The 11,918-nt window shown below is 40.0% G+C and overlaps 2 protein-coding genes and 1 pseudogene across 2 annotated transcripts in view; all 3 read left to right on the forward strand.

The window, feature by feature from the left end:
- Positions 1 to 11,918, forward strand: part of LOC113929438 (protocadherin alpha-3) — a 200,114-nt gene that overhangs the window by 58,441 nt on the left and 129,755 nt on the right.
- LOC113929456 lies at positions 3,039 to 3,540 on the forward strand (annotated as a pseudogene).
- LOC113928597 (protocadherin alpha-7-like) lies at positions 5,165 to 7,744 on the forward strand. Its single transcript, XM_035727680.1, has one exon. The coding sequence runs from the start codon at positions 5,297 to 5,299 to the stop codon at positions 7,742 to 7,744; it is 2,448 nt and encodes an 815-aa protein (XP_035583573.1). The 5' UTR covers positions 5,165 to 5,296.

The raw sequence follows: 11,918 nt of genomic DNA on the forward strand, positions 1-11,918 counted from the left end.
CTCACATTTAGGTCTGTAATCCACTTTGAATCTATTTTTGTGTATTATTTTGTGTAAGAAAATGGTCCAGTTTCATTCTTTTGCAGGTTGTTGTCCAGTTTTTCCAATACTCTTTGTTGAAGAGATTGTCTTTTTCCATTGAATATTCTTCCCTGCTTTGTCGAAGATCAATTGATCATATAGTTGTGGGTTCATTTCTGGGTTTTCTGTTGTGTTCTGTTGGTCTCCATGTCTGTTTTTGTGCCGATACCATACTGTCTTGATCACTACAGCTTTGTAATATAACTCAAAGTCTGGAATTGTGATGCCTCCAGCTTTGTTTTTCAAGCTTGCTTTGGCTATTTGGGGTATTTTTTGGTTCCATACAAATTATTGGATTGTTTTTTCTAGCTGTGTGAAGAATGCTGCTGATATCTTGATAGGGACTGCATTAAATGTATAGATTGCTTTGGGTAGTATTGACATTTTAACAATATTTATTCTTGCAATCCATGAGTAGGGGATATCTTCACATTTTTGTCATCTTCAATTTCTTTCATCAGTGTTTTACAGATTTCAGAGTACACGTCTTTCTCCTCTTTGGTTAGGTTTATTCCTAGGTATCTTATTGATTTTGGTGAAGTTGTAAGTGGGATTGATTACTTAATTTCTTTCTGCTGCTTCATTATTGGTATATAGAAATGCAACAGATTTCTGTACGTTGGTATATAGAAATGCAACAGATTTTCTATTCTGCGACTTCATTGAATTCATTTATCAGTTCTAGGAATTCTTTGGTGGAGTCTGTTGGGTTTTCTATATAGAGTATCATGTCATCTGCAAATAATGAAAATTTTATTTCTTCCTTGCTGATTTGGATGCCTTTTGTTTCCTTTTGTTTTCTGATTGCTGTGGTTGGGACTTCCAGTACTATATTAAGTAACAGTGGTAAGAGTGGACATCCTTGTCTTGTTCTTGACCATAGAGGAAAAGCTTTCAGTTTTTCCTCATTGAGGATGATATTATCTGTGGGTTTTTCAGTTGAGGTATGTCCCCTCTAAACCTACTTTGCTGAGGGTCTTTATCATGAATGGATGTTGTACTTTGTCAGATGCTTTTTCTGCATCTACTGGAAAGGTCATATGGTTCTTATTTTTTCTTTTATTAATTAATTTATAATATAATTTCTATTATAATGGTGTATCATGTTGATTTGTAAAAATTGAACCACTCTTTCAACCCAGAAAAAAATCTTACTTGATCATGGTGACTGATTTTTTAATGTATTGTTGGATTTGGTTTGCTAGTATCTTATTGAGAATTTTTGCATCCACGTTCATTGAGAATATTGGCCTGTCATTCTCTTCTTTAGAGGAGTCTTTATCTGGTTTAGGCATCAGGGTAATGCTGGCCTCATAGAATGCGTTTGGAAATTTTCCTTCCTAGTCTATTCTTTGGAATAGTTTGGGAAGAATAGGTATTAACTCTTCTTTAAATGTTTGGTAGAATTTGCCTTGAAGCTATCTGGCCCTGGACTTTTGTTTGTTGGGAGTTTTTTGATTACTGATTCAATTTCTTTACTGGTTATTGGTCTGTTCAAGTTTTCTATTTCTTCCTGTTTCAGTTTTGGTAGTTTGTTTCTAGGACTTTATCCATCTCTTCCAGGTTGTCCAATTTGTTGGCATATAGTTTTTTCATAATATTCTCTTATAATTGTTTGTACTTCTGTGGTGTTGGTTATTTCTCCTCTCTCATTTGTGATTTTTTTCATTTGGGTCTTTTCTCTCTTCTTTTTGCTAAGTCTGGCTAGAAGTTTATCAATTTTATTAATTTTTTCGAAGAACCAACTTCTGGTTTCATTGATCTGTCCTATTGCATTTTTAGTTTCTCTATCCATTTATTTCTGCTCTAATGTTTGTTATTTCCCTGTTTCTGCTGGCTTTGGAATTCACTTGTTGTTCTTTTCTAGCTCTTTTAAGGTGTAAGGTTAGGCTATTTACTTGAGATTTTTCTTGCTCTTGAGGTGGCCTGTATTACTATATACTTCCTTCTTAAGACTGCTTTGGCTGCATCCCAAATGTTTTGGACCATCGTGTTTTAATTTTCATTTGTTTCCATGTACTTTTTTAAATCTCTTCTTTGATTTCCTGGTTGACCCATTCATTGTTTAGTCATATTGTATGACCTCCATGTATTTGTGGTCTTTCCAAATGTTTTCTTATGGTTGACTTGTAGTTTAATAGCATTGTGGTTAGAAAAGGTGCATGGTATGATTTCAGTCTTCTTGTATTTGTTGAGGACTGATTTGTGACCCAGTTTGTGATCTATTCTAGAGAACGTCAAGCTCCACATCAGGCTCCATGCTCAGTGTGGAGTTTGCTTGAGATTCTCTTTCTCCCTGAATAAATAAATAAATAAATAAATAAATAAATAAATAAACAAACAAACAAATCTTTTTTTAAAATGGAGAAGTTTTCTCTTAGAGAATACTGAACATGATGGGCATTCCTGGGAACAGACTAACTTATGTAAATGAGTACACAGAAAATCCCAATGTGGCTGGACACAGAATAGTCTGCTTTGGTCAAAACATATGGTTTTTACAAGAAAGAGTATGAGATAAGACAGGAAAAGTAATATGAGAAAAAGCTCTTGGATAAGTTAGACTACTTGACTAAGAAATTTTGACTCACCTCTAAAGTCATCTGAAAACTAAAAGTGTGAAACAACAGGAATAAAAGGTGTGTTTCAGGAAGATGACTGTCAGGATTTAGTGAAGGATAAATGGGGTTGTGGCAAGATAACACAATAAGAATCTATTGAAATAATCCAGGATAGCAGCAATATTTAAAACTCATTTAGGCAGAGTCAGGAGGCAGAAGCCCAGTGGAAGGCCAGAAGGTTGTGGAGCCTCATGTTGGGCTCTGTTTGGTGGCCTCTAAGTGGTGCTCCCTTTCAGAATGCCATCCCAAAGCAAGGAAGTTCCAAGTGCACTTGTGGCCTTGGTGATTAGTGCCAACTCACTGCCACTGAACATAGTTGGAACAGAAAATTGGAACATGGCAGCAAACCCTTCAGGACTGGGTTTTCAAAACAAAAACAGAATTGCAATCTTGGCAGAACTGGGCAATGAGGAAAGAAAATTACTAGTGTAACCAATCTTCAACCAAATCATCCTGGAGCTAGTGATGCACTCTGGAGACTCTTTCTTAAGAAGGACTTTCAGAGGCACCTGGGTGGCTCAGTCAGTTAAGTGTCTGACTCTTCATTTCAGCTGACGTCATGATCTCAGGGTCATGAGATGGAGCCCGTGTGGAGCCTGCTTAAGATTCCCTCTCTCCCTCTGTCCTCCCACCCATGCTCATGCATGCACATGCTCACATGCCCTCTCTCTCTGAAAAAAAAGGACTTCCAGGTCATGCTGAGCAGCAGAATATTACAGCCCAACAAAAGGTAGCTTTGCAGCATGCATGTGCACATTCATCTGGCCGCTTCATAACTCAAGACTCTGCACTTGGGAATCATATTCTTCCTATTTTACTTCACCTTGACCTAGAATGAAGGAAATATTTATAATGAAAGTGACTGTAATATCAAATGCCAAAACTATCATTCAGAATGATATCATTCAGAATTGAATTCAGTGACTTCCAGAATTTTGATGAACATTTATATTCTTTGCTTATTTAAAAGAAAGGTATGTGTAAGTCAAAACAGAAAAGGAGGGTCACTGGGATTTGTGAGCTTTGGAAGCTGTATTATCTGAGTGACTTATTATGTTACCCATGGCTGTAACTTTTTTGTAATGTAGTTTGATTTTTTAACTCTAAATCAGGCTCTGATTTGGATGGTCACATAATTCACCCCTGCAGCCCCCAACTAGTTGGACTAATATGTCCACAATAGATTTTCAAGAACCATTTATAGTACTTAACTTTAAACAAATGAGGATGCTTTAAAAAATGTGAACCAGTAAGCTTAAATAAGTTATATTCATATTTACTGTTTGTAGAATTGATATTAATGTACCTTTTGAGTTTATAGTCAACATGCCATCCTGAAATACTGTTTAACTCATAACTAGCTCCCTTATTCTCCGTTTTAAAAGGAAATCTAAGTTAAGACTAAGGCTACCAACCAGTCTTTATAAAAATTTTTATAAAGCTATGCCACTATACATTATATGACTAAACGGTATTAAAGACAATTAATTATGAGAAATGTGGTTTTAAAATTTGTACCTGCTCTTATTTAGTGTTACCACATAAATGGTATGCCTATGTGGTTTTATTGTCCATTTTTGTGCTAATTAAAAACATGCAAGTTGGAAAAAACTCATTTAGGCAGATATCAAAATTGGAAAGCAATACAGGTGTAATTATTTAATTTGCACTTGGAAACAAAGGATGAGACATTCAAGAAAATTTATTCTGTGAAGTAAAATTAAAAAGGATAAAACCACCCCAATCTTGATTAAAGGACTGCACTAAGTATGATAAATGAGTACCAATATTTATCTAATGAAATAAATATGTTATGAAATAAATAATCTAAATTAAATTGGAGGTTGTAAAAACAGGTAGATACTCATAAAATGTGGAGCTTAGAAAGGATGTAAAGAATAAAGAGATAAGAACCATGAACTTTTGAGATCCTCTAAACCTTCTATTATTGTGTTTTCTCAGGAGAAGTATATGAATTAGTTGCTTTTATCCCGTTTCCTAAAAACAAACACCCCTTCTAAATTTTTCTTCCATTAGTAAATACTTGAGACCAAGAGTTTTCTTAACAGAAATCTAAGAAAATGAAGTTATCTGAACTCTGAACAAAATATTTGAAAACTTAGTGTTCCTGCTGTGTGATTCGCTTCATTGTCAGATTTTTATTTTTATTTAAAACTGTGAGAAAACGTGTTTTCAAGGCATAAGGAGATACAGTTATGGTTACACTAAATATTTAGAAGTTAAGTCTCTTAATGCTTTCAGCAAGTACGAGAAGTGTTGTCCTGTGCTTTAACGAAAATGAAGGGGAAAAAATCAGGTGTTAAAATAAAACTTCATATTTATTAATAAAAAGTTGATATTTGTAGCTCATACTTACTATTTGGCCACATGATGTCGCTCTTTACCGCGAAATTTTCTCATTCAAGACAAAACTAAGTCATCCATTTTCATATTGGAAAGACTCTTCACTCTGTTTCTCTAAGCGGATGTTGAACGATGGCGAGCACTTCATGATAGTAAGAAAGAGATAAGAAAATTCCTCCAAATTTTGAGACAAGTTACGATTTGAATTAAAAAAAACCAATTAATTTGAAATGGTGTACTCGATTCGAGGCGACCGGGGGAACTGGCATCTACTGCTGTTTTTCAAAATTCTCATAGCCTGGGAGAGCGCGAGCGGCCAGGTCCACTACTCGGTCCCGGAGGAGGCCAAACACGGCACCTTCGTGGGCCGCATCGCCCAGGATTTGGGGCTGGAGCTGGCGGAGCTGGTGCCGCGCCTTTTCCGGGTGGCGTCCAAAGGCCACGGGGACCTTCTGGAGGTAAATCTGCAGAATGGCATTTTGTTTGTGAATTCTCGGATCGACCGGGAGGAGCTGTGCGGGCGGAGCGTGGAGTGCAGCATCCACCTGGAGGTGATCGTGGACAGGCCGCTGCAGGTTTTCCATGTGGAGGTAGAGGTGAAGGACATTAACGACAATCCGCCTGTATTCCCCGAGACACAAAAGAATCTGTTTATTGCAGAATCCAGGATGCTTGACTCTCGGTTTCCACTAGAGGACGCTTCCGATGCAGATATCGAGGAGAACGCTCTGTTGACTTACAGACTGAGCCCCAACGAGTTTTTCTCTCTGGACGTACCAACAAATGACGAACAGGTAAAACCTCTTGGACTTGTATTACGGAAACCTTTAGACAGGGAACAGTCTCCAGAACTTCATTTAGTGCTCACAGCCACTGATAGAGGCAAACCTGAGCTGACTGGCACCGTTCAGTTACTCATCAAAGTGCTGGACGCCAATGACAACGCCCCAGCTTTCGACAGAACACTCTATGAGGTGAAATTACCAGAAAATGTTCCCAATGGAACTTTGGTAATTAAACTTAACGCCTCAGATTTGGATGAAGGCTCGAATGCGGACATTATTTACTCATTCTCTAGTGGTGTTTCCACAGATATAAAATCTAAGTTCTACATGGATGCATTAAGTGGAGAAATTATAGCAATAGGACATATCGATTTTGAAGAAAGCAAAACCTACAAACTTCGAGTAGAAGCGATCGATAAAGGCTCCCTACCACTAGCTGGTCACTGTACAGTTCATGTGCAAGTTTTGGACGCTAATGATAATGCTCCAGAGTTGACTGTTACTTCCCTGTCTCTCCCTATCTCAGAGAATGCTCAACCGGGCACAGTCATCACCTTGATTAATGTGTTTGACCGAGATTCTGGAGCTAATGGCGAGGTGATTTGCTCCCTAAAGCCCCATGTCCCCTTCAGGCTGGTGTCCACCTTCAAGAATTACTATTCGCTGGTGCTGGACAGCGCCCTGGACCGAGAGAGCGTGGCGAACTATGACCTGGTGGTGACAGCGCGGGACGCAGGCTCGCCTTCGCTCTCCGCCACGGCCAGCGTGTCCGTGGAAGTGGCGGACGTGAACGACAACGCGCCGGCATTCGCGCAGCCCGAGTACACGGTGTTCGTGAAGGAGAACAACCCGCCCGGCTGCCACATCTTCACGGTGTCTGCGCGGGACGCCGACGCGCAGGAGAACGCGCTGGTGTCCTACTCGCTGGTGGAGCGGCGCGTGGGCGAGCGTGCGCTGTCGAGCTACGTGTCGGTGCACGCGGAGAGCGGCAAGGTGTACGCGCTGCAGCCGCTGGACCACGAGGAGCTGGAGCTGCTGCAGTTCCAAGTGAGCGCGCGCGACGCGGGCGTGCCTCCCCTGGGCAGCAACGTGACGCTGCAGGTGTTCGTGCTGGACGAGAACGACAACGCGCCCGCGCTGCTGCCGCGGCCGGGGACGGGCGGCGGCGGCGGCGCTGTGAGCGAGCTGGTGTCGCGGTCGGTGGGCGCGGGCCACGTGGTGGCGAAGGTGCGCGCGGTGGACGCCGACTCTGGCTACAACGCGTGGCTGTCGTATGAGCTGCAGCCGGCGGCGGGTGGCGCGCGCAGCCCGTTCCGCGTGGCGCTGTACACGGGCGAGATCAGCACGACGCGCACCCTGGACGAGGCGGACTCGCCGCGCCAGCGCCTGCTGGTGCTGGTGAAGGACCACGGCGAGCCGGCGCTCACGGCCACCGCCACTGTGTTGCTGTCGCTGGTGGAGAGCGGCCAGGCGCCCAAGGCGTCGTCGCGGGTGCTGGCGGGCGCCGCTGGCGCCGAGACGGCGCTGGTGGATGTCAACGTGTACCTGATCATCGCCATCTGCGCGGTGTCCAGCCTGTTGGTGCTCACGCTGCTGCTGTACACGGCGCTGCGCTGCTCGGCTCCGCCCGCGGAGGGCGCGTGCGCGCCTGTGAAGCCCACGCTGGTGTGCTCCAGCGCGGTGGGGAGCTGGTCGTACTCGCAGCAGAGGCGGCAGAGGGTGTGCTCCGCGGAGGGCCCGCCCAAGACCGACCTCATGGCCTTCAGCCCCAGCCTTCCTCCGTGTCCTGGATCTCTAAATGCGACGGAAGATCCACAAGCTTCTTTGGAGTCCTCTGGAAAGGTGGGTTGCTCAAATATTTCATTCACTTATATATTTATTTTTGAAATGTGAAAGACATTCTTATTGCAGACGGTGTTTTTAAATAGTTTTTACTCGGGGCGCCTGAGTGGCTCAGGTGGTTAAGCGTCTGCCTTCAGCTCAGGTCATGATCCCGGGGTACTGGGATGGAGCCCCGCATCGGGCTCCCTGCTCAGTGGGGTGCCTACTTCTCCCTCTGCCTCTGCCTCTCTCTCTCTGACTCTCATGAATAAGTAAATAAAACATTTTTGAAAAATCTCTTCTTTAAAAAAATAGTTTTTACTCATTTATTCTAGAGATCTGCCAATATTTTCTTATTTATTATTCGGAAGTTGAATACTTTAAGTTTATACCTGCCTTTTGTATTTTGACTTCCAATTACAAATCATTAAAATCCATACATTGAGTAAATATTTATTGGGTGCTGAAATCAATTTCATTTAAAACCTGCCATGGGAATCATATTGAATTCCTAAAGCTGCGCTGCCACTGTACCTGAAAACTATTCAGTGAAATACAACTTAACTGCTGCACATTAAGAATACTTCAACACCAGTCTATCATTTATTCATTTCTTTTTTAAAAAAGATCTTACTGATTTATTTGAGAGAGAGAGTGCGCGTGCGAGAGAGCGTGGGTGCCTACGAGAGAGGGGAGGGGCAGAGGGAGAAGAAGGAGCAGACCCAGCTGAACAGGGAGCCGATGAGGAGGCTGGATCCCAGGAACCTGGGATCATGACCAGAGCAAAAGGTAGACACTTAAGCCCTTAGCCGCTTAACTAACTGAGCCACCCAGGTGCCCCTCATTTCTAAAGTTTGCATGGTACTTTAGTATATAATCTATTGTTTATAAGAAACCCCAAAGCAGAAATATGTAACTGTCATTTTCTACCTTTCTCTGGATGGAGACTGGAGACATGTTTGGCCAGCACTACTCAGTGTTTAATATTTCAATGAATAAATTTCAGTATATCCTAGAAAACTGTTACTTTACCGAAGTAATCTAATTCTGACAACAAATGTTAGAAATATAATTCATTCCAACTTTTGTTTTGAAGATTTTTATTTATTTGACAAAGAAAGACACAGCAAGAGAAGGAACACAAGCAGGGGGAGTGGGAGAGGGAGAAGCAGGCTTCCAGCTGAGCAGGGAGCCTGATGCAGGGCTGCATGACAGGGCCCTGGGATCATGACGTGAGCCGAAGGCAGACACTTAACGACTGAGCCACCCAGATGCCCCTCGTTCCAACTTTTGTAAAATATGTTTCTATATGCTTGACAGTGTATTGATTGAGAATCTTTTTTACATTTAGAAAATTTCTTAAAATTGATCTTTTATCTGATATTGCAGAAAATACTTCCTGAGAGGTACTTTCTTTCTTCAGAAGACTTTCTCCTTTTTACTGAAATTTTTGTTAGTATACATGTTTGTACATTGCAGATATATGTACATTCTACACTTTGAATTCTCTTGAAATTCAGTCTATAACTTTAAAAAGTTACCCCTATCAGTGGAGATGTTATTTACTTTTTCTCTCAATAATTCTGAAAGACAGAAATCTGGAGATGAATCAATTGCACCTTTAAACTCATTACATGTTAAACTTATATTTCCTGAATTGTGGCATGTGACTTTCAGATTGGTGGTTCTTCACACTGTCTTTAGTCCAAGTTTTTGTTTTCTAATTTATATTTTAGAAACTTCATTTGTACTTATTTTGAATTTTGTTATGTGACTTATTTTTCTATTCCAATATTTTTATTGTGTTAGATTTTTAACAAGGTATTCCTTAATTAAAAACTCAGCAGAGCAAAATCAGAGTAGCTTTGAGAATAGAGCCACAATAAAACCATAAAAGTGCAAGTAAAATTCACTTAAATAATATATTTCAGTAACTTTTTCTTTTCCCTTATAGAGGACATGTTTGGTATATGTCATAAAGCAATCTATTTTCTTTTCATTATATATATATTTTTTAAAAAGATATATTTGTTTATTTATTTTAGAGAGAAAGCAAGCAAGCAAGCTTGGGGTGGGGGCAGAGGGAGAGGGAGAGAGAAACTTTAGCTGACTCCTTGCTGAGCCCAGAGCCCAACACAAGGCCAGTCTGAAGACCCTGGGATCATGACCTGACATGAAATCAAGAGTCCACTGCTCAACCAACTGTGCCCCTCTTGGGGCCCCTCTTTTCATTATATTTCTTTCAAAACTTGAGTATTCTCAGTAACCACCTGGGTGGCTCAGTTGGTTAAGCAACTGCCTTCGGCTCAGGTCATGATCCTAGAGTCCTGCTATTGAGTCCCACGTTGGGCTTCCTGCTCAGCGGGGAGTCTGCTTCTCCCTCTGACCCTCCTCTCTCTCATGCTCTCACTCTCTTTCTCTCAGTCTCTCTCTGTCTCTCAAATAAATAAATAAAATCTTAAAAAAAACTTGAGTATTCTCTGACCGCCTGTGATCAATCCTGTCCATATCTGTCAGCATATTCACCTTAAATCCAGACATATCTTCAAATATCTCTGTCGTTGTACTCTTTCATGTGCAAGGACACCTGAATCAGAATTTGAATGGATTTTAACCTAAGGTCAGTCTAAAGAAGTAGAAAAGTATAAAAACAATTTAGTAGAATAGATGGATCGATGAATTAAGTGAATTGGGCCCAGGTATTTGATTGTATGTTATGTGGATTATATGGATTGAGGAGTGCTAGAAATTTAACCCCCCCACTCCTTTAGTCTCTTGGAGCTAGTATTATTTATTATTTACTATGTCTTCTATAATTATAAATTTTATTCTTTGTTATTGATGGCTGTATTGATATAATTGCTAATTTTGTACTTTATATTAATATTTATTTTCTCCTGAATACGGACTATCGTCCTCTGCAAATTTTCAGAAGATCAGTGAACATCTAATGAATTTATCTTTTGCATCTTCAGGAAGTATGAGCACACTGTAATCCAGGGAGGTTAGGACTTAAAACAGCTCGGAAAATCAAAATAGAGAGGTGAGAGCATGGAAGACACTTCAGTATTTTGCTTAGCATCTAGCTCTCTGTGTTTCTGTGGATAACACTCTTCAATTCAAGCAGCAATCATGAAGCCAATAATGAAACTTCCCTATGTCAGTCCCTAAATTGTAGTTTTTATATAGGGCTAACTATCTAAGTTCTGACCCAATTTTAGACACTTGCTAGTGAAGGGACTCTATAAATAAATACAGAAGACCACAGACATAAATGGAGTATATCCCAGGTAACTTGTGGCCTATGGTCAACCTACCCTGTCCTAGACCTGATAATGCTAAGTGCATTAGCAACACCTGGAGTTCTTATTGAACATTTAGGTTCCCAGATTCCATCCCAACATTTCTGAAATAATTAGAACTGGCAAATTTGCATTTTAATAAGCACCCCAGGTGGTTCTTATTCAACTGAAGTTTTAGATCCAATAGCTCTATGAGATGCTTGGCAAACCAAGTTCTTATGATTTGACAGGATATAATTTAACTACCCCCTACTTTGTATTCATTATTGAAGATTTAATTGGCATATTTATGTTATTACTTGCTGTAAAATGCACATTAACAGGAATGGAGTTTAGTTTATGTCATTACCTGTGTTGAGATGATTATTCACTGATAAACTTATTAGATTTCAGGTAATAACTCAAACTAAACATTGATTGGTATTGTGGATGGATCCACAATTTGTTATACTTTAATTCATGCTTTACAAGAAAAATAACCCTTAAAATCAGAATTTGAATGGACTTTAACCTAAGATCAGTATAAAGAAGTAGAAAAGTGTAAAAACAATTTAGTAGAACAGATGAATCAATGAATTAAATGACACATTCCTGTCAGTTTTCTTGTTCATAAATGTTGCTCTATTTTTCAGCTCCTAATAACAACCAAAAGAATTTAAAAATTTTTATCTCTTTTATAAATCACATCATTAAAGTAAATAAATTAACCTTTGGATAAGACCAAAGTCCTTTTATTAAGTTTTCCCTTCTTGGGAAAAGAGAACGTTCTCTTTTTTTTTTTTTCAGTAGTATAGATATATTAATTTCAGTTGCTGAATATTTGATTCCAAGAACTTTGAGAAAGAAAATATTTTTACTGCAGGTAGTGATGAAAAACTTTATTGACACTGAGAGAACTATTAGGTAATTCCAAAATTGTACATTTGGGGTCCTTGAAAAGATTA

The sequence above is a fragment of the Zalophus californianus genome, chromosome 5 (assembly GCF_009762305.2).
Source record: "Zalophus californianus isolate mZalCal1 chromosome 5, mZalCal1.pri.v2, whole genome shotgun sequence".
Taxonomy (NCBI): Eukaryota; Metazoa; Chordata; class Mammalia; order Carnivora; family Otariidae; genus Zalophus; species Zalophus californianus.